This window comes from Hyla sarda, chromosome 2 (assembly GCF_029499605.1).
Source record: "Hyla sarda isolate aHylSar1 chromosome 2, aHylSar1.hap1, whole genome shotgun sequence".
NCBI classification, from domain to species: Eukaryota; Metazoa; Chordata; class Amphibia; order Anura; family Hylidae; genus Hyla; species Hyla sarda.
This window is the reverse complement of record NC_079190.1, coordinates 159,960,284-159,984,137: the sequence shown is the minus strand read 5'-3', so window position 1 is coordinate 159,984,137 and position 23,854 is coordinate 159,960,284. Positions and strand designations below refer to the sequence as shown.

Below are 23,854 nucleotides of genomic sequence, written 5' to 3'. Positions count from 1 at the left end.
GGCTCATAGTTCACACTTTCCGCTTCTCATAATGGTGTTGCTTTTTCCATTGTATTTCCTGAGGAAGAGTGTGTGCTTTTCACCAGAAACCTTCTCCCAAAAACAAAAAAAGATTTTCTTCTGGTTTCTCTGTACCATGTGCACCCAACAGAGTATGGAACTAAAAGCAGTCTGGCAGGTCATGCTGCGTCTGGCTTATCTTGTATATATCCCAAGTGAGTGCCCCTCCGGACACTTATAAAGTATACGCCACCTTGATAAGTTCTCCTCAAGTCTGAGGATTGTTTTTACCAACAATGGTTTCTGTTATGATAATGTTTAGCTTTCTGGCCACAGGGGGGAGAGGAAATTCTGACATGCTGAAGAGAACCTTGTTTGTACGGAGAGTTGGATGGAAGCCAAAGGTTCTAATACTACAGCAGCAATCTTAATGTGAAAACAATACCTACCTTTGTAAAGGGCTGTCATGTGTGGATTATAGCAGTGAACGCAAGGGTTCAGTGCTGGTAACATAAAACGCTGTAACACTCAATAGGACTTTCCCTGTTTGACATTATTTTAGATGGTCACATAAATAGTGTTAGCAACTGTACCAAGGATGACTGGTGAAAGATTAAGAAGTTACTGCAGCTGCATGATGTATGTGTAGGGTAACCATTTCTGGGAAAGATTTGTGAAGGGTTAGAATTTTTCATGTGTTGTGTAAATGTGACTGTTACCTGAATATATTAGAGCAGATTCACTAATCCAGTCTAGTTTATATATCCAAAAAATGATAAATCCAGATGTGTGAAAAGCAAAACTTAAAAGGAGGACTCGAAATGAACTCATCCCTTATCCACATGATGGGGGATACGTAGCTGATCGGGGGGGGGGGGAATATATCTGAAGACAACACCTATAAATTGTTGAAGGTACAATATACATGCCACGTGTATGGTATTGGTGACCTATACAAAGCTGTTTACCATAAGGATATGAGAACATCTTTCCTTGGGGTAAGTCGGATTTTCTTCACAGGTGGGAACTTCTGTTCTTTTCTCCAAGGTCAAGTCCTCAGCCTGCTGACAATGGGAATATTTTCTTTTCTTTTTCTTCAGTGCGAGATTTACACAGCTGCCACTTGTAGTTCATGTCCCTGTGGGTTCTGTCTGTACAATAGTCCTATTGTTTGGGCTGAGTTTCCTCATAACAATTGAGAAAAGCTGTATGCTTTGTGTAGAATCTTTCAGATAGGAGCATTGCAAGACAAATGCCCTGTATGGATTCTTTCCACTTTGTGGACGGAGATCCTTTCCGTAGTCATAACTCATGTTCACTAGAGGATGCTTGGTGGGCGGTCACACAGACAAGTGTTCATGAAATACTAGAGCAAGTACACATGTGGTCTGTGCCCATTTGTCAATTGACCCCTGCTGAATGCTTCAAAATACTGTTTAGCATTGCCCTGTGGTAGTGCCCTCAATCTAATGATCTAGTGGCATTACCGTCACCACTTCTATCAATTACAGGTAGTACGCTAGCTGAAGAAAGTGACAGCTCTCCTCATTTCCAACTGTGTCAAATGCTATATTTTTACTTATTTTATTTATTTAATGTGTTTGTAAGCTACTATATACTAAAACTAATGCATCTAACCCTGGTGGAAGTTTTAGACACAAACTCTACAACAACCCAAGCTTTATGCAGCGTCTGCATTGTAAAATCATTTAGGGTATGTTCGCACTGCGGAATTCCCGCGAGACCCGTTCACACTGCGGAATTTCAGTGGCGGAATTCCGCTGCTGAAATTGTTCCGCGCAAGGAAAGAACATGTTTATTCTTTGTGCGGAAGTCTGCGAGCACTGCATAGCCATCAATGGTGACTGCGCAGTGCTGCGCGTTCCTTCTGTCGGCTGCCAGGCTGAATCTCCGTGAGCGGAGATTCGGCTACATATCCGTAGTGTGAACATACCCTTACATTGTACTTTTGAGTAGATAAAATATAACTGATCCCTTCTATTGCTTTCCCTCACTATGGAGTCCACGTGACATTCTATGAATGAATGGAGAAGTGCTTGACCCCTGTGTTGTGCTGGCCTCTGTCTTCTGTTACACCATTGACATAGTCAGATTAAGATGCTAGGCAGCGTGTCTGACACCGGTCGACCCAGACGTTCTAAAGCAGGTGGCTCTGAAATAGCTCTGTTCTCAGGAGATGACAACTGTGAGAGCCTTGCTGTGACTGAAGAGTTTACCCCTAGGTCAATTTCACTTTGGTTTTTAAAGCGTTTACTTGCACGTTGACAGTCAGGAATGGGCACCACCAAAGTATTCCCTTATGAGAATGTTCTGGAAGGAGAGTAGGACTTCTGTAGGCTGCCTGTCTCACACTACTATGGAACAATATCAAGGACAACAACTATATTTTCATATATCGCAGCATTTTCTTTGGAGCAGAAATTGCCATAAAAAAAAATAGACACCAGAAATGCTACACACAGACTGTTACTTATTGTACAAAGAAACTGAGTCCTTGCACAGTGCTAGCTGACATGATCTATATAATGGTGTGGTTAGGTTTACACACAGGTTTTTTTCTTTTAAACTGCCACTGCAGTTTTTGTGCCAAAGCCGTAAGCGGATCCAAAAGAAATGGGGAAACATAAAGCAAGGATGTATACTTTTCCTTCCTGCTGGATCCACTTCTGACATTGGCTAAAAAACTGTTCTTGCACATTTGAAGTGGGTTTCCTTGTGCATCTGTACAAGGAGATATCCAACCTTACATATAGGAGAACATCCTATATATCTAAAGCTCTGTTGAAAGCTGCATTCAGAGCCTTCAGTGCAAATTCCTTCTTATATGTGGGAAGAATAGTGCAGCACGCAACGCTATTCTTTCCGTCATTTGGTGATTGATCCATGTTGATAGATCTGTTTGATGGAACAGAATTGAACTTGGCCTTGTCTGTCTTTATCTGCTTTTTAGAACTAAACATAGCAGTTTAAGGTGTGTATCAATTTATAAAAACAAATATTAATGCTCTGCAAGAGTATGGTAATATGCCAGTGCATTCAGAAAGTCTTAAGACGCTTTACCTTTTTTCACATTTTGTTACGTTTTGGCCTTGTGGTAAAGTAAAAAAAATAAATAAATAAATAAAAAAATCTAGTTTCCCCCATCAATCAACACGCAATACCCCATAATTAGAATTTGGAGTATTAGAAATTTTTGCTGATTTATTAAAAAGTGCCTGTCACCAAATAAACGGTTCTAAACTAACTCAAGCTATGTTCCCTAAGTACTCTTAACACCCCTCCAGTCCTTAAAAAGAAATTCAGAGTTTTAAAAAGCTGTGTATCATACCTTTTAATTCTTTCTTGCATAGTGCAATCTCCCAGCAGGAGAAAGTGGGTGTTTCCCAGCAGGCATGACATCACTGAAGCCTGCTGGGGGACCACTTCTGCCCTCACATGGTTGCAGAGCTGTGATGAATAGAATAATTCAGGCTCTGTACATGTTTCAGTCTGTGTTGCTATCAGTGAGGCTCTCCTGCAGCCTTCAGTCAATACATCTTTCTCTGAGAATCTGTGGAGCTTTCACTTTTTTTGCAGCTGACAATCAAGCTCAGTGCAGAGAAGCACTTCCTGAGTTTGGACTCCTGTCAGGCCGGGAGGAGACCAAACGAACTGTATTAATTGTGGCAGGAACAGAACAGAGCCACCTAGTGGCTGTTTTTTATATTACATTTTAAACATATTTATGTTGATAATTTTAAAAGCAAGTGAATGGGAAAGTGTCTGCCAATTACACAACGAACCTTATATTAAAAGTTTTATTTGGTGAAGGGTACTTTTTTTTTTTGGTAAAGGAAAAAAAATCAAATTTCACATGGACATAAGTATTCACACTCGTTGTTATGACACTTGTAATTTAGCTGCTGACCTTCCTTTTCTCTTGATGTCTTGGAGTTGTTTCTACACCTTGACTGGAGTCACCTGCGGTAAATTCAGATAATTGGACAGAATTTGGTAAGACAAAGCCTTGTGTATATAAGGTCTTGCAGCTGAAAATGTATGGCAGAGTGCAAACGAAGCCATAAAGATGGAAAGAACTACCTGTAGAGCTCCTAGATAAGATTGTGTGGAGGCACAGATTTGGAACAACCTTTTCCTAGAGCTTGCCCCCACAAATAGTGATCTGGAGGACTCTTAGACTGTGGGAAACAAAATTCCCTGATTTAAAAACAAAGATTAGACCTTGGCTTTGCTTCAAAGCATCATATAAGGCGGAAGCAGGCACTTCTCATCACCTACCCAATACCTCCTTTACAGTGAAGGATGGTGGTAACATCGTCAAGCTGTGGGGGTGCTTTTAAGTGTCTGAGACAGGCAGATTAGTCAGAGTTGAGGGAAAGTTGAATGGGTTAAAGTACAGAGATATTTTTTTACAAAAAATCTGGCCCAGAGTACTTTGGCCCTTAGACTGAGCCGAAGGTTTACCTGTCAATAAGACAATGACCCTAAGTGCACAGCCATGAAAACACATGACTATGGATGTCCTTGAGTGGTCCAGCCAGAGCCCCAACGAAAACCCAATGGAACATCTCTTGAGAGACCTGAAAATTGCTTTCACTGATGGTCCACTTCCAACCTGACAGTGTTTGAAAGGTTCTGCAGAGAAGAATGGCAGAAAATCCCTAAATCCAGGTGTTCAAACCATATGGCATCATAGCCAAGAAGATTGGAGGCGGTTACTCATGCCAAAGGTGCTTCATGTACTAAGTAAAGGGTCTGAATACTTATATCAATGCAATATTTAATAAATTAGCAAAGAACTCAACATTCTGGTTTCCTTTTGTCATCATAGAGGATGGAGTACAGAGCGATGGGGGAAAACAAGAAAAGGACCTTAAAGGGGTACTCCGCTGCTCAGAGTTTGGAACAAACTGTTCCGAACGCTGGAGCCGGGAGCTTGTGATGTCATAGCCCCACCCCCTCGTGATGCCACACCCTGCCCTCTCAATGCATGTCTATGGGAGGGGGAGTGACGGCTGTTACGCCCCCTCCCATAGACTTGCATTGAGGGGGCAGAGCATTATGTCATGAGGGGGGCGGTGCTATGACATCATGAGCTCCCGACTCCAGCGTTCTGAACAGTTTGTTCCAAACGCTGAGCAGCAGAGTACCCCTTTTAAGGGTCTATTCACACACCAGAATTTCCTCTTAAATTCCACCTCAAATTAAAGCCCATAGACTTCCATGGGATTCCACACTCCCATTCATGCTTCTGAATTTCCGCTAGCAGAAATTCAGAAGTGTGAGAGGGAGTGCGGAATCCCACAGAAGTCTATGGGCTTAAAAGGGGTACTCCGCCCCTAGACATCTTATCCCCTATCCAAAGGATAGGGGATAAGATGTCAGATCACCCGGGTCCCGCTGCTGGGGACCCGCTATCATTACTGCACAGAGCAGACTCGCTCCGTGCGTAATTACCATTGATACATGGCTCCACCCCTCGTGACATCAAGGCCCGCCCCCTCAATGCAAGTATATGGGAGGGGGCGTAATGGCCGCCACGCCCCCTCCCATAGACTTGTATTGAGGGGGCGTGTCATTACGTCACTAGGGGGTGGAGCCGTGATGTAACGATGCTCCGGCCCCTGTATTGCCCATCATTACGCACACAGAGAGTTGGCTCTGTGCAGTAATGGTAATGATAGAGGGGTGCTGCAGCAGAGATCCCGGGGGTCCCCAGCAGCGGGACCCCGGCAATCTGACATCTTATCCACTATCCTTTGGATAGGGAATAAAATGCTAGGGGCGGAGTACCCCTTTAATTTAAGGCGGAATTTCTGCCGTGTGAATAGACCCCAAGACTTTGAATGCACGGTATCTCTGATGCATTTACTCAGAGAATAATTTATGGCCCAGGAAGGAGAATATTGTAGAGAGCAGAGCAGACACATGGCTCAGCACATATTTCAGTGAGGTTTGGCGGTAATGTGCTTTATGTTGATGCATAGTGTATATGTAAAGTACATTTGAAAATCCCCACAGTCTTTGGGGTGGTTGAGTGTGCGATGTGTGCTGTTTCTCCAACTTGGCGGTTTTCTCAGCTGTTTGTTTTCCCTGATAGGAAAAGTATTGGTCTTTCAGAACTGACCTTCCAAAGACAATATTTTATCAGCTGCTATTTTGCGCTTCTGCATAGTTGTCTGTCATCTTATTTTCATATATATATATGTGTGTGTGTAGTTACAGATACCTGCTTTTGTGGCACCCAATGTAAAATGTAAAAAAGTAATACTAAAATGAAACTAAAGATTGTAGTCTATTACTGTATTTTTTCGGGAAGTAAAAGGATTGAGATGACATTAGTATGTTCATGTAGTTCCCCAACACTATATAACTCCCAACTGTTTCCAGTCTGGCTCAAGTCAATATATTCTCTCACGCAATGACGGCTGGTACATTTTCAGAAACAATTGTGCTGAATTACTCCTCATAGAAATCACTAGAAGTAATCTGACATCCATTTTCCTCATAGAAATCACTAGAAGTAATCTGACATCCATTTTCCTCATAGAAATCACTAGAAGTAATCTGACATCCATTTTCCTCATAGAAATCACTAGAAGTAATCTGACATCCATTTTCCTCATAGAAATCACTAGAAGTAATCTGACATCCATTTTCCTCATAGAAATCACTAGAAGTAATCTGACATCCATTTTCCTCATAGAAATCACTAGAAGTAATCTGACATCCATTTTCCTCATAGAAATCACTAGAAGTAATCTGACATCCATTTTCCTCATAGAAATCACTAGAAGTAATCTGACATCCATTTTCCTCATAGAAATCACTAGAAGTAATCTGACATCCATTTTCAAATGTCATTGAATTGAAAGAGAGAGTGATGGGTGCGAATAGGACCTTATCTTCACGTGGATGTTGGTAGACTGTTCAACCATTGGCTTCATCCACAGCTCAGTCACCCTGCAAAAAAAACACACCATGTGAATGCACTGTGAATGGAACATTCCGATTCCAGTATAGAAATGGGTGTTTAGGAATGACAACCTGCAAACTGGAAACCATTGGTTTTCATCATGGTGTCTGAATTTCTATTGGACAACGAAGTGATTCATGCTGTGCTATTTTGTCTAGAGTTATTGTAGGCATTTGTAATGGAGGTCCTAACAGAACCTCTGGGTTCACATCACGTTTTATGCAATACGGGACCGCATACGGCTGGGGGGGAGCTAAAACCGGGCGCTCCCGTATCCCTGCCGTATGTGACCCGTATGTAATGTATTTCAATGAGCCGACCGGAGTGAAACGCTGACTCCGGTCGGCTCATTTTTGTACCGTGTGTGGTTTTCCCACCGGACCTAAAACCGTGGTCCATGGCCATCCTAGCCTTAGTCCGACAGCTATTCTATGAAATCCCTCCATATATATGCAGATTGAGCCGAGAGACGCAGCAGTTTATCTCTCTTGCGAACAAAAGGATGGGATAAGTTAAAGTTCAGCTTGTCTGACCCTTCTTTTCCCCAGCATCTGTCGTTTGGGAATAGTTGTGACACCTCCATGTAAATCAATAGGTTTAGCTGACATTTATCTGTCTATAGGCTCTGTTCACACTCTCGTACACTAACACAAAGCCTGTAGTGCAGTTCTTTTAGTAACAAGCCATATTGCCTAACTACATTTACTGCTGTACTGTAGGGAAGAATGGCTCTGTACATATATATCTGTATATGTACATTTAACCTCACAGAGGTATAGTAGAGCTGCACAAAGCAGAGCCGTAATATGTCCGTGTTCATTAGGCCTTAGGGATACTAGTATATGGTAGTGCAATCTGCAGCATCATTTTTCCTTGAATTACCGAGTCAATGAGGTCTATAGGGATATTTATTTATTTATGTATTAAAGTAGATTCACTATATCAGTTAAATATGGGAAGCATGAGACTAGTGTGAACAGAGCTTGATTGTGAGTCACCATATGTACCAAATTAAAGGGATACTCCGGTGGAAAACTTTATTTAAAAAAAAAAAAAAAAAAACTGGTGCCAGTAAGTTACAGATTTGTAAATTACTTCTATTAAAAAAATCTTTCTTCCCAGTGCTTTTTAGCAGCTGTATGCTACAGAGGAAATTCTTTGCTTTTTGAATTTCTCTTTTGTCATGTCCACGTTGCTCTCTGCTGACACCTCTGTCCATGTCAGGAACTGTCCAGATTAGCATAGGTTTGCTATGAGGATTGTCTTCTCCTCTGCTGACACTCCTCTACTGTCCGTATCAGGAACTGTCCAGAGAGCACTGTGGACAATACAAAAAAGAATTTCATCTGTAGTATACAGCTGCTTAAATGTACTGGAAGGATATTTCAATAGAAGTAATTTACAAATCTGTTTAACTTTCTGGCACCAGTTGATTTAAAAAAAATAAAAATAAAATGTTTTCCCCCGGAGTACCCCTTTAAGGGGAATAAATATCAGGGCTTCATAGTATTATCTCATTCTTTTAAAGTACTTTCCTTAATAAGAAACAAAGAGACAAGGTGTTAGGCAAGTGCGTAAGTAGGTCTAAAATTCCTTTTCCAGATTTAAACCTGCAATGGCGAGAAAAAAGTTGTGAACTGGGTTTCACGTAGAGGATGACTCCATACTCTGTCGTCAGCTCATTGCCTACATATAAGGATCATCACGAGAAATAGCCAAGCATTCCTGCTCAGCTGAACGTGGAAAGTGAACTATTGACACCAGGCCAGCGTCATGCACAAGGAGCCTCCTCGGAATCACTGTAACTCAGTCAATAGTCCTTCATAATGGGGACAGGGATTCCTTTTCTCCAGCTGTCACCGCCCTGGCTGGGTGGAGATTTCTGAATTATGGAACTATTATTTCGAGCTCTAGACAAATGCGTATTTCTTTGCTATGTGCTACACTGAAATGGAGACCAAAGTGGGATTACGCTTTACAGCAGACCATACTGTAAGGTCCTGGCCTGGATACATGTGTGGTTTACCAAGACAAAAACCTGCCGTATTCTATGATCCACTTTGTTCTTTCTTACCTGAAATCTGCACCTACTATAGGTGTCAGTCATTGCCTTTAGAGAGGTCCTCGCAGCTCTCACTCACACTGCAAGAACGGAGCAGCGTGTGAGAAAGCTGACCACTGCTCGGGCGCGGAATGGACGGGCAAATTATAAGTGAGGGGCACATGTCAGGGGGGCATTACATGTGAGGAACACATGGGGCATTGTATGTGGGGGTCACAGGACAGGGGGTATTATATATGAGGGGCACATGACAGGGGGGCATTATATGTGGGGGCACATGAAAGCCTCCCCCCGTCATGTGCCCATATAATGCACGTAATATCGGTATAAGTTATCTGCTATCTGCCTGAGAGTTCACAGGTTATCGGTATCGCCTCTAAAAAATCAATATCGGTCGATCCCTAGTACTTACATCAGTTTTTCCCAACCGGGGAGCCTCCAGCTGTTGCAAAACTACAACTCCCAGCATGCTGTGAATTGTAGTTTTCAATGTAATGTAATGTAATGTGATGTAAGTACGTAGGCAAAAACACGGTCGACCACGTTTTTGCCCGCGGTCGGGAAACCGCAGCCAACCGGAGGCTGCGGTTCACTCCGGTCGGCTAATAGACATGCATTAAATACGGTTCCCCTGTACGGCTGAGTGTGGGTGCCGTGATTAGGCCCCGCCCCCTCCTCCCAGCCGTATATGGGAACCGTAGTTACAAAATGTGGTGTGAACTCAGCCTTATAGGATCACACACAGTATAATCATATTGGGACAGATTTTACAGATCCATCAGGGTGGGATGGAAAAACAAACAGCACCTAGCTCTCCTTTCTACTAGAATGCAATTCCAGGTCCGACTTAAAAAGTAGCTCCCACAACACTAGGGCACCTTGATATGGTATGCCAGTAATAAATGTCTTATGTTTAATCCGGAATGTGAGTTACCTGTATCATGCTTACGTCAGACTATTCGTATGAGTGCTGAGGTAGAACGGATGTGAACCCGGGAGGACCTGGTAGTACAAGTGGGCTCCCGTTTGCGTCCCAACATGCAGGCATGAATGGCGCCACGGACCACCAGGTACCTCCTCCTGATGCTTATTAGTTTAATTGAAGTGTATATATATATATATATATATATATATATATATATATATATATATATATATATAATATAATATAGCAGAAAATGTTAAACATGGCACAACGCCCCTGAGGAAGTTGCCAACTGCAACGGAACGTGTGGGGTCCAGGGGGGCACCTGCGAGGTTATCCTTCATCTGTTGTCAATAGCCCTACTTTCCCAGTGGCATACATATTGATTGAGGTTGCATTTATTAGATAATGGTTTACAGGCCTAAAACTATTATCTTTTAAACCGAGGAAAGCTGTATATATGACTTTCACTTTATCTATTCTGTGATTGATGTTTTTGGGCTATTGAGACTTTTGCAATATCTATGTTTGATTTAGCAGGTGCCCCCCCGGGAGTGGTCTCCCCCTTCTTTGGGGGTTCCCCCCTGTTGTGTAGTGGCCTTTGGGCCTTTTTAGATGGTTTTAAGTGTCTTTATCTGCTTTATCATCCATCTGAATATTGTAATAAAGTATATTTTCTAATTGTACATGAATAGCGGGTGTGCACTTTTTGGTATATCGTCTTTTCTTGTGGCGTCATGTCAGACTATTGTCTACCATTCTGTTATGAGTAAGAGGTAAATATACTGGGGGAAATTCATCAAAACCTGTCCTGAGGTAAAGTTGCTGAGTTGCCCATAGCAACCAATCAGATCGCTTCTTTAATTTTTCAGATGCCTTTTCAAAAATGAAAGAAGTGATCTGATTGGTTGCAATGGGCAACTCAGCAACTTTACCTCAGGACAGGTTTTGATAAATCTCCCCCCACTGTTCCGGGTTTTTCTATAGTTCATAGAGCTGCATTATTCCTACCTCAGGTGCTCAGTCATTGGCTGGGAGGTAAGCCAGGTAATAGAGGTTAGACAGTCCAGTCCCTCCCTTATGCTTAGTAAGAGATTACATGGGTGTGCACTTTTAACAAAGAAAGCCGTTGAGTGCAGATACAACTTTCTCCATAGGATAACAATGGTAGCTCATAAACATAGTGGCTGTAAGCACTCCTAAAAAAAGAACAAAACCCATCTCGTTGTATGAGAACTCCAACGTAGCTCATAAAACAAAGGCAGCACCCGGTGAAGAAGGTCTCATCCCAGCTACTAAATGTGAGGAGAACATCTGCTCCTCTAGACCGAGACCCATTGCACCATGCACAGCGCAGCACTTGTGCCCTGTTTTCCTTATGTCATGAAAACAGATCCTCCTTTTCCAGCCCAGACCCTATTCCAGCCCCTTTCAGAGGCCGGCTCACAACTGCACTAGATTTCTCACTAGAAAAGAACTCTCCAATTTTTGTCTTTTTTTTTTTTTTTTTTTCCCCTCTTACAAAGCTGGGAGAGGCACTTCCCACTCCCTCTGGTTTTCTGACATGTTCGCTCATATTGAAGTACTGTGAAGATTTATTTTTTATTTTTTTGGGGGAGACCTGTTACTGGAACCGTGGCTTAGTGAAGATGCAAAATAGAACAGGCACAGCCAAAAGTGTGAAGAAAGAACTGGTGATAGAGTCCCCACAACAGTATAAGGATGCTGCTACTGCTGCGGCTGCTATGGAGGCTGAACTGGAGGCAGAAAGGCACACGCCAGAGCTGGTAAGGGCAGAATATAGCTGCTATTGGGTACAATGATCCGGTATAGAACAGTACTGAAAACTATTGGCAAAGACTACAGATGTTAGGGGTAGGTAGGGGCGTTCCCTGGATCTTTGGAGAATTCAGTTATTCAGTCTAGGAGAATTGGAACCTGGGCGATGCCTTCATAGGTGTCTATTGTTTGTTTTACATCTTGGGGGGGGGGGGTGTTTTAATCTTTTTGTATCTCTATTACTGTCATTTATCACTAATGTGCTACAACGTGTAATGTCATAGATTGCTCTTTCCTTACTTAGCTGGTAAAAGGTATGTGCATTATTGATGAGGTACGGGGACAGGATATCCCTTTAATAGCTGTGACAAGTCATCCATATGTGTTGGTAAATACAGGAATGATCGCTGATCACTCAATGCTTAGGCTGCATTCACACCACGTTTTTGCAATACAGTTCCCGTATACGTTTTCAATGGGAAAACCGTACGGAACCGTATTGAAAACCGTATGCATTTACTCTCCATTGAAAACCGTATGCCAAAAGATGCATCAGGTTGTGTCCATTTTGCATCCTGTACGGTTTTGTCAGTTTTTTTTGTTCCCCGTACCCAAAACCGTAGTCTACCACGTTTTTTGGTCCAGGTGAAAAACTGTATTAAACCGTATACTTTAAACATGGAAGTCAATGGGAACCGTACAGAACCGTATGTGCGTACAGTTCCATCCGGTTTTCACCATATGGTTTTTGACTTTGCACAGTTTTTTTTCTTTAAATCAAACTAGTGAAACTTTATTCAAAATGGAGTGAAAAGTTACAAACCTATACGTTTTTGTCTTACAAAACAGATGCAACCGGACATCATTTGGCAAACCGTATACGGTTTTTAACTGTATACGGGTTGAAATTTGTACACACGTTTTGATACAGGTTTTGAGGAATCCATTTTTCATCAAAAACCTGATACGGGAACTGTATTGCAAAAACGTGGTGTGAATGCACCCTTAGTGCAGTGATTCCCAACCAGGGTGCCTCCAGCTGTTGCAAAACTACAACTCCCAGCATGCTCGGACAGCCTTCGGCTGTCCGAGCATGCTGTGAGTTGTAGTTTTGCAACAGCTGGAGGCACCCTGGTTGGGAATCACTGGCTTAGTGTATTTGACTGTGAAAGGTTACAATGCAGGGGCACAGGAGAGTCCATGATATGATCTCATGTGTCTTGTAGACCATCCCAGGCTAAACTAGTGGTCTTACTGCACGTCTAGCGTTACATTTTCAATAGGGTATTACAGAATAAAGCTGAAGTAAACGTTAAATTAACACTAACCTTGTTCTATTCTATTGATTTCAATGGCCTGTAATGTATCGAATGGCAAGGTGAAGCTTGCTCTACCTGTATATAGGACGAGTAGATAAAAATGTCATGTACGATATTTAGTATCTTGTGGAATATACTATTGTTTTGTCTTCCAGGCTTTCTGGCAGGTTTTAGTACCCCCAGCATTTGGCGTGTTGTAAAATGACAACACTTGTTGAAGATGGGGGATGGGGGGGTGGACTTGAGCAGAAGCTAGAATGTCTAGTAATGTGAGAATGGCAGCTGTATTATGGAAATTACACATTTAGGGTCTATTCACACGTACAGTATTCTGCGCAGATTTGATGCGCAGGATTTCAAGCTGTGTTCGGTTTACATCGAAATCTGCAGCAGAAAATCCTGCGCAGGATTTGAAGCTGCAGATTTTATGCTGCAGATTTTAAGGTAAGCTAAATGACTGAACACAGCCTCAAATCTGCAGCTTAAAATTTGAAGTATCAAATATACCAAGGATGCTGTAGGTGTGAATGCACCCTAATGGGGACAGCAATGTTTTTGAGAAGGTGTCTGTTTTTTTTTTTTTTTTTTTTTTAACCTTACATGCTGTCTTTTTATTTACTGCAGCTTTTATGTATTATCCTGGATTATCCCTGCATGCTCTATGCTTATAGATAAAACATTGAAACTGTTTTGTCTCAAAAAAAATATAGAGCCTCTTTTTTGTGTCAGCAATATCTTCAGCGGGTCGGCTTATTTCTTTGATGTGTGTGGCGTGTAGGTGGCTTGGCGTGGAGATGAGTGCAGTATATCTCAGCGCTCAGCTATTTCTTCAGCAGATTTCATAAATCATTTTGTGCTTTGTATCTTTCTGAGAAAAGACGTACAGCTGCCCTATGCTGTTATGTGTCCAGGGCAGTGGTTTTCAAATGGTAGCCCTTCAGATGCTGCAAAACACAACTCCCAGCATGCCTAGACAGCCAGATGTTACAAAACTACAAATCCCAGCATGCCCTGACAGCTAGATGTTGCAAAACTGCACTCCCAGTGTGCACTGACAGCCAGATGTTACAAGACTACAAATCCCAGCATGCCCTTACAGCCAGATGTTGTAAAACTACGACTCCCAGCATGCCTAGACAGCTAGATGTTGCAAAACTACAAATTCCAGCATGCCTGGACAGCCAGATTTTGCAAACCTACAACTCCCAGCATGCCCTGACAGCCAGAGGTTGCAAAACTACGACTCCCAGCATGCCTGGAGAGCCATTGGCTGCCTGGGCTTGCTTGAAGTTGTAGTTTTGCAAAATTTGGAGGGCCACAGTTCGGAGACCACTATATGAAGCAGGGGACATCATATAGTGGTATATATAATGTAATATGGCGAAGTCTAGTTCTCACATCTAAAGATCTTTGGTCCGTGTAAGGCAGTGTCTCCCAACCAGGGTGCCTCCAGCTGTTGCAAAACTACAACTCCCAGCATGCCCGGACAGCCTTCGGCTGTCCGGGCACGCTGGGAGTTGTAGTTTTGCAACAGCTGGAGGCACCCTGGTTGGGAGACACTGGTGTAAGGTATGCATGTCACCTATAGCTATGACTAAGTTTTTCCTGTACGTACAGTCACATGTCACTGTTACAGGAACTTGTAACCTTGTTTTATGGGAACTTCCAAAGCCATTTAAGCAGTTTCCCCCCTATCATCTAGGATACACCTCTTTCTCCTCTTCTATCGTGCCTGCATTTTAGCACTGCGACAGAAGATCACTGTTAGGCCCCATTTACACGGCAGAATAACCACCTGGAAAATATTGTAGGGCATTTCCCAAGCAGCAGGCGCCGGAAGAATAAGCCAGCGCTAGGAGTGCTCGGACATCCACAGTCTCTATAGTCGGCAATACATTTCCAGGTGGATTTCACAGAAGGAATCGACATGTCCATTCTTTCTGTAGAGGCTGAAATCTGAATTTCCACAGATGAATTTCTGCAATGTGCACGGTGCAGCAGAATCTGAGTGGAAACCCGGCTGAAGAATTTTGTTGCATCAGAGTCCCATTGTTTTCAATGAGATTCTGCTTCCTGGTGCACAAGGCAGAATTTCCGCACCAGAAACAACTGGAGCAGAAATTCAAATTCAATGCTTCACTGTCAATTCTTTCTGCAGAATCTGCTCGGAAATGCATTGCTGTCTATGGAGACAGCGCATTTCCAAGTGGTCCTAGCACCAACTGATGAGTCAGCGCCTGCTGCCTATGAAACGCACACACAAATTTCACCATGTGAATGTGGCCTTAGGATCATGGCAGCCTAGTTTCATGGTCAGTTGGCGTCTGAAATCCACCTCCTTATCACAGGCTCAGGCTGCTGCTCTCTCTATCCTCCTTACTTTACCCTGCAGCTTTATCCAGAGAAAACATACTGATGTAGGGTTTTTATTGCAAATAAGCAGTTTTTAAATAATGTTAATCAGCCGTTGGTATCGCAGATAAGCTAAATTGTCCCCACAAAGCTATACAGACATGGACAATCTATTTTAAAAGGCCCCAATGTGCATTTACACCACATATCTGTGTGATTGTTATCCACATTGCAGCCCCTCAGACTCCGTTCACATTGCCTTTTACTTTTGTTTGCTGTATACATTGTGATAGCTCCTGTATCCTATATTAAACTTATCTGTAGGGCTCCATTTACCCGACTAAGAACATGAGTGTCTGCCTGACATACCATCAAACATATATATATATATTGGTATACCATCAAACATATATATATATATTGGTATACCATCAAACATATATATAATGGTATACCATCAAACATATATATATATTGGTATACCATCAAACATATATATTGGTATACCATCAAACATATATATATTGGTATACCATCAAACATATATATATATATTGGTATACCATCAAACATATATATATATATTGGTATACCATCAAACATATATATATATATTGGTATACCATCAAACATATATATATATTGGTATACCATCAAACATATATATATATTGGTATACCATCAAACATATATATATATATATATATATATATATATATATATATATATATATATATTGGTATACCATCAAACATATATATATATTGGTATACCATCAAACATATATATATATTGGTATACCATCAAACATATATATATATATATATATATATATATATATATATATATATTGGTATACCATCAAACATATATATATATATATATATACATACACACACACACACACACACACACACACACACACACACACACTATACAAAAAAGAAGGTTGCAGCAGCACTCTTGGTGCAAAAATGGAGGCTCTTAGCGCACTCTTTGATCAAAATGTGTCCCCCATCCACCACGCGGAGGTGGCCTCATTTCGGATGGGACCCTAACACTCATTTCACTCACCTGCTGGGCATATGGCCTCTGACTCAATTTAAAAAACCTCCTGTGAAACAGGGAGGGGTACGCGGCTACAGAGGGTGCCACTCCCCCAAAGGGGGAGTGGCACCCTCTGTAGCCGTGCACCCCTCCCTGTTTCACAGGAGGTTTTTCTATTTTGTAGACTACCGTATTCTATGCAAAGGCGTAAAGTACTATACATTTCACTGGAAGACATATATGTATATTCCCCTTTAGTATACGTCTGACAGAAGGTGGCTCATATGTGGTGTGAACAGAACCTTAGCCTGCTTGTGGAAAGCTAATGGAGTGTTATAGAATACATTAATGTATTAGGCTCAGCTCTCTGCCTGTATAGAAAAAACCCACTGTAAATAAAGAATAAAATGAGCTTGGAGCGATCTCCCCCCGGCATTCAGGAACCATGTGGAAAGATGTGATATGTCCAATGAATGCATCCCCACGCCCTAGATTTCACCTTCTGTGCACGTTGTCCAAATCTATTCCACATCTGTGTGAACAGTTTTATGGGGCTGGTCCAATATTTTCAGAGGGAGGACGGAGTATCCTGAGTCCAGTGAAAGAATAACACAGTTCAGTCTCTATTATTTCTACATTATCCACTCAGGGACATGTCCCGTTCTGGGCTTTTACCTATTTCTGTGCTCAGTCCAGTCTGTGCCCACGGTGGGGGAGCAGGTGGTATTCCGCTTCCTATGGGAAATCTTCTGGCTTATATGTACTTGATTATTTTTTTTTAAATGTTGCATTAGAGCACATTATACATTCTATCACTGTACAAAACTATATTAACCATTTGTTAAATTGATGCCTAGAGTTTAAGCACAATAGTTTCAACATACAATGGTCTTTTCTGGACTATTGTAATTTGAAACCAGACTTAAAGGGGTACTCTGCACCCCTAGACATCTTATCCTCTATCCAAAGGATAGGGGATGAGATGTCAGATCGCCGGGGTCCCACTGCTGGGGACCCCTGGGATCTCGGCTGCAGCACCCACCAGTACGGCTTCCACCTCACAACGGCAACGCTGGAGGCTTCGGATCCCGACCACAATGGCGGACGAGCGTGACATCACGCCTCCGCCCCGTGTGACGTCACGCCCTGCCCCCTCAATGCAAATCTATGGGAGGTCCGTCACGCCCCCTCCCATAGACTTGAATTGAAGGGGCGTCACATCACATGGGGTGGAGTCGTGATGTCACGCTCGTCCGCCAATGTGGTCGGGATCCAAAGCCTCCAGCATTGCCGGTGTGAGGTGGAAGCCGTACAGGTGGGTGCTGCAGCCGAGATCCCGGGGGTCCCCAGCGATCTGACATCTTATACCCTATCCTTTGGATAGAGGATAAGATGTCTAGGGGTGCGGAGTACACCTTTAACATACAATGGACAGTGCAGATCTGCGAAACGTGTCAATAGCTGGAAGAACTGACCAATCAGAATGGGCATTTCTAGTGGTGCACTGAAATGAAAATTTTGGGCGAAAACGGAAAACTTAGGGTGTGCTTGGCACAAAACCAAAAATGACTTGCTTTGCCCACTAAAACTCCCAGCATAGACAACTGCAGCTGGCCAAAAGCAAAACTAACTGGCAGCATGTTGCAGTTTTGGGATGTGTCAGGGCATGCTGGGAGTTGTATTTAGTAACTAACTGCAACTTCCAGCATGCCCTGATGCAGCCTATGGCTCTGCAGCTGACCCAAAACTACAACTCCCAGCATGTTGCACTATATAGTAGTATAGTGTAAGTTATAGTGCAACATGCTGGCAGTTAGTTTTGCTTTTGGCCAGCTGCAGTTGTCTATACCTTGTATCCCTGTGCAGGGCCCCGGTACTCATAGGGCTCGGCGATGTATCTGGACAAGTCATAGTTCTCCTCACACCAGTCTTGGGTGTAGGTCACGGCCCCGAGTAGCCGGGCCTGTCTACTCACCGCCAGAGGCTCTTCTGCCCGTCACAGGAGGCCTGGAGGAAAGGGAGAAGACTAGGCCTAGATCACGACCAGTAGGCTGTGATTGGCGGCTATGACAACCGGAGGGGCGGGGAATAGTGCTGTTAAGCAGAGCTGTCCCTACTTTACTGTGATCCACAAGCAGAGGTTTGTATATGATTCACAGCCAGTGGCAGAGATCTCCTCATAAAGGACTGTGGTGCTGCGCAGGACCTCCTCCAGTGCTTCTGCCTGACTTGTGGGAGAAAACCATGTCCCCTACTGTAAGCCACACCCCTAATATTTTCTACATGCATTTTCCGTTCGCTAAAATGTTGATTTTGATGGTTTTTGGTGCTTTCCAATGCATTATACTAATAAAACACCTGCATTATTGAAATGCATGCACTGACTGACTGTCTGGTAGCGCCTCCCTACAGTATAGAGAAGGTACTACACGTTCTGTACTTCTCTTTACCTCTGTCAGGGTTAGCTGCTTCTTTGGACGCCAGGTGAGGGTGGCTCATCTTATGTTTTTGGGACACAGTATGTACTGTACAGGACCTAATTAAAAAGCTCCAGCTTGTAAAAATGGTTTCTCCAGGGTCATGTTGGCCATAATTATTAGATTGGTGGGGGTGCAGGGAGTCTGTTCCTAATGTAGGTCGTCATTTTTACAGGCTTCAAATTGCTGCTCAGTCTACATCTTAGCATAGTGACCGGCTTTCAGTTGTTATGGGTATATCCTATTATAGCTTCCTCCACTATAAATAATGAAATCTAATCTTTATTTCGCTTAGTTCCTCTGTACAGGGCACACGCCAGTTGCTACTTAATATTACAAAATATGACATAACCAGATTAATGGAGAAAGCATGGATAGCTGTTTGTCTATTTTAAGCAGGTTGTCTATACTGCTGGGGTGTGAAGCTGTTTTTAACAAGTGACTCAAATAAAAAGTATGAAGTGTTTTCATTCTCAGAAACAAAGAATTGTCTATGAATAGATCACAGAATTATGCAAAAATATAAATCTATTTTAAGGATCTGAAAAAGATTTAAACATTTAGAGTGAATATTATTTCTATTAAATGTTGCTTGAAAAGTACCTGTTGGTCTGAAATCTGTGCTCCATATGTTTGTGTGATGTCTTAATTAGTAAAAATTAAAATTCCAGTGTGTGATATTGTGGTTTGGATATGAAATGGCGAGAGTGTCTTCCCAGAGACATCCCCCAGTGTAGTGAATCCACTTCAAGGCTTTGTTGTCCTGAAGATGACAAAAAGATCAATTCCTCTCTGCTTGATTATAGATTTCTTTTATCACGGATGGGAATGTAATTCTATGGCACCTTGGCAGCCATGTTTTTTATTTGTTAGTTTACATCTAAAACAATAAAAAAAAAAAAAAAAAGTTTTTTTTCCAACTCTATTATTTTTTTCTGTTACCAGCTACTTAAAATAGTATTTAAAAAAGTGTATTTCACACCTTACCGCTACTGTACTACTAGCTAGCCGTCTAAGAAAACATTAGATGTATTAGGACAATAAATGGAAAAAGTTGGCTGAGAGGGTGTATTTATCAAAGTTATTATAGCATGGAGTTTTCTTGTGATTTTGCAATTCTGTTTTTCTACATTAACAGACTTTGTCGCCATCCTCAGATAAGACAACATAAAACCAATAACTAAAGATACTGGTTATAAAGATGTATTGCTTACATCAAGTAATGCAGCTGTTCTGCTTATATTGAGGACAGAGCGCACCAGTCACAAATGATGTTTGTATATGTAAATAGCAGCACTGTTTTTGGCCATTATATAACTTGTATATGGCATATTTGAGCAGATTTCTGCTCTGCAGGCTGCACCTATAATTTTCAATTCTCACAAAGCCTAATGTCTATGCATACGCACAGAGAAGGAGATCCTGCACCTCTATGTCTCTGTGAGCAGTCTAAATAGCAGCCGTAGCCTGGGAGGCGTGATAAAGAAGCTGTGAGCAGTCTAGACTGTATATTTTTGCTGTCTCTCTCTGACTCTGTGCAGATTGTATGTGTTCTCAGACCCTCCCCTTCCTATATTTCTTCTCCCCCCTCCATAGACTTGTATTGCTTCTAATTTGATCTCTGAATGATTTTCAGGATGTAAACATAGGACAAAACTCAGCTGATTGGGTGAATGACAGTTTAGCAGGGGGAGGAGGGAAGAAGCATTTTTGTCCAATTGGATATATTACAAAGTTTCTTATTTGCTTCTACTGTTGATTTATGCAAAGTTTGTTTGAACAACAGTGCCGATTTAATAGTGGAAACCCCACATTGTGTAGCGGTCATCTAAGCATCCACAATGCACTGCTCCCTGGTACCCCAGTTAATAATGGCTTCCTTATTTAGTAAACCTGTCCCAGGGCACACTTGAGTAAAATATGGTGAACCTTTAGGAAAACACTTGAAATACAAACATAAGTGTTACCTAATCCTACAGATTTATATCAGCCTTGTCCTTGAGCCCCTTATCATTTTTCATAAGTAGTTATTTACCGTATGTTGCGAAATCTCATACAGTAGCAACAAGACAAAGGCCTGAACAACAAATGATGAGCGAATGGTTAGCGCTGCCTTCCTAGTGGCTCCTCACCAATAATGGGGGGCACCTCACCCTATAAGACCCTCTTTACTTATTTGGAGACCTAGAACTCCTTGGTTGGTTTCCTCCTCAGTAATGTTGGTTTGCATCACTAGGAAAGCAGGATCCAGTTGTGTGCTATATTTTTTTCTCCCACTCCTCATTTTCTAGTTCTGCCTTTCCATTAAGGCATTGTAATTCATGGAAAGACATGGAAGTTTGAGGGGTGTCTAAGCTTTACTGTTTTATGCAAACAGGATCTATGTGCTTCCTTTTGATTGTTTTGTCAGTTCAGTGTTTGTAATGGCAAGAGACATCTTTTCCATGGACATTGTTTACATGGCTGTATTTGCCAACATGTATGTGTGTCACGAGATGTAACTACTAATTTGTTGTTGCAGAATTTTTATATTTTTTTTAGCTGATCTGCATAATTGATCTTTTTTGGAGTGAGAGAATACAGCAGCACTTCCATGTGGGAAAGTCATAAAAGTGATTTATCTAATCCTCGTGCGGTTCTTTAGAACTATATAATGATTTCATTAATTAGGGAAGTATTTGATTACACTGGTTATACCATCTTTATTAGGGTCTATGCACACTACAGGATTTACACCAGGAGAAAATCGGTCAGCACTAGGACCGCTGAGACATTGCCGGTCTCCATAGATGACGACAATGTATTCCCAGCTGTATTTTGTTGAGAGAGTGAACATGTTTATTCTTTCGGGGTATAAATTTAATCTTCAAAAAGCTCAGATACTAGAATTCTGTAGTGTGCACTGTACAGTGGGGTATCATTGACAGCAATGGGACTCTGCTCCATCGGAATTTTAAAGCAAAATTCTGTAGTGTACATGGATTCTTACAGTGGGACTCGTATTGACTGTCTTATTTTTTTGCCTATATAATGCAATCGGGACCACCTGTGATTTCTAGAACGGGGACCCTAAATGGAGCCAAGGGTCAGTGTTCTATTTATTGTCCATGGGATACCCAAGTGCTCTGCTCTGGTATCTCTGACGCTCCCCTATACAATGCAGGGAGTTCATGAACCCCCCTCTGCCATCAGACACTTATCCCCTATTCTGTTAATAGGGAATGCATTTTTAAGATCTGTTATACACCTTTTATGGAAATTTTTGTGTGCCTTGTGCATACTACTTTTTGTTTATGCATGCATGTGCCGTCTACCTACTTGATTCCTGTTTCCCCTCCATTAGAGTTCTACTCATGTAACCTACATTTCCAATGATGTATTTGACTTTGTAGAGAAAGAGGAGGTGGAATGGTATCAATGCTTCTGCTTTGAGTACTATGAAAGTGCAGCAAGAAGCAGATCAGTGACAACTGTCAACTCACTGTAGTGTCTCATTGCCTTCCTATGTGATGCAGCTTCAGCCTGTGTCTTTGAAAGAGTGCTATGTGGTATCTATAAAAAGTGATAATGTATACCAGCCCTGCCAGGCACAGGGGAGGATTTTAAATATGGGTGCATGGTAAGCTGTTCCATATCACTGATTAATGGTGTCCATAAGGTTTATTAAATTATTGGTCCCATCTCCACGCACAGGATCAACAAGAAGGTCATTCTTGTGGTTAGCATATAGTGTGCTTATCTAGATGAAAAACTAACCTGAAAAAATCAGATTAGAGCCAAAGCTTCTATACCCTCTGATGGATATCCAAGTTAAAGGGGACTTTAGTACGTACCTGGCAGACCGTAATGGACATGCTTAGGAAGGATCTGTGCTTGTCTTGGGGATAAATGGTTATGTTGTCAGATTACCATAATACAGTGAACTGGTATTTCCGGTTTGAGATTTCTTCTTTTGCGATTTCTTCTTTTGCCTACAAATCCCATGATTCCATTTTCCTCCCTCCCACACATCAGCCACCCCACCCCCATCCATTGAAACATAAATGAGATGCATTATTCAAAATACCTGTGGTTTTCAATTGCATTAGTTGCAGATTGATCTTTCTCCCACCAAGTGATCCATCCACCCATTGAAGCAGACAGGCTCACGGTCATCAGCTGACTAGTGAGTTTCTGTGATTTGGGGTGAAAATCACAGAAAAATTGTGAGGAAACCGTCACACACAGGTACAGACACTATATTATGAACAACACTAACTTTACAGCCCCTGTAGCATAGTCAAATAAAAAAAAATCCTGGAATACCCCTTTAAATGGTTATTCAGAAATAGAAAATAGAACTAATGTCTTCTTAAAACAGCACCACACATGTCTTGGGGTTGTGTGTGGTATTACAACTTGTCTCCATTCACTGCAATAGAACAGAGCTGCAAAGCCACACACAAGCTGAGGGCTGGTGTGGTGCGGTTTGGGAAGAATTCAGCATTATTTTCTAATCCTGGATCAGCTATTTCATTGTCTGAGCCCAGACTCCTCCTAGGCCCAAATTTCTATAGTTTCTATAACCTATAGAATATTTTGTATATCCAGGGGAATGCTTTTTCCTACCTTGGGTGCTGCATCAGTGGCAACTACATGGTAGGCATTGTAGCGTACTCCTCTCCTAGTGCCTCGCCAAATATCTCAAACATGCTGTACTCTGTGGTAACGAGATCGATAAAACAGCATTTTTGTTCCCAAGTCTGCTCTTGTAACCATAACTAGTACACCAGTGGTGCCAAGTATTATGCTGATATTACCAGTGAAGGGTGACAGTAATTTTCCTCCCTGCCCTTGAAGGAACTGGACATATTTTTTTTTTTTATGTGGAAGACTTGTGACCTCCCCAATATAGTG

The 23,854-nt window shown here is 42.0% G+C and overlaps 1 protein-coding gene and 1 long non-coding RNA gene across 19 annotated transcripts in view; one reads left to right on the top strand and one right to left on the bottom strand.

Moving 5' to 3' along the window:
• The window catches only part of DOCK9 (dedicator of cytokinesis 9), a 255,830-nt gene that overhangs the window by 59,060 nt on the left and 172,916 nt on the right, over positions 1 to 23,854 (top strand). For 3 of the 18 annotated variants that reach the window (XM_056555650.1, XM_056555637.1, XM_056555636.1), the window contains exon 1: positions 11,541 to 11,771. The exons of the other annotated variants lie outside the window; for them this stretch is intronic. In XM_056555650.1, the coding sequence (XP_056411625.1) occupies positions 11,634 to 11,771 (138 nt within the window). In that variant the 5' untranslated portion in view covers positions 11,541 to 11,633. Of the gene's footprint in view, positions 1 to 11,540; positions 11,772 to 23,854 lie in introns of those variants that run through there. 18 annotated transcript variants of the gene reach the window in all.
• On the bottom strand, positions 3,869 to 11,433 carry LOC130355480 (uncharacterized). Its single transcript, XR_008888539.1, has 3 exons — positions 10,996 to 11,433; positions 6,922 to 6,984; positions 3,869 to 3,981 (listed from the first exon to the last, which is right to left on the bottom strand). It is a non-coding gene; the product is annotated as an uncharacterized LOC130355480 (long non-coding RNA).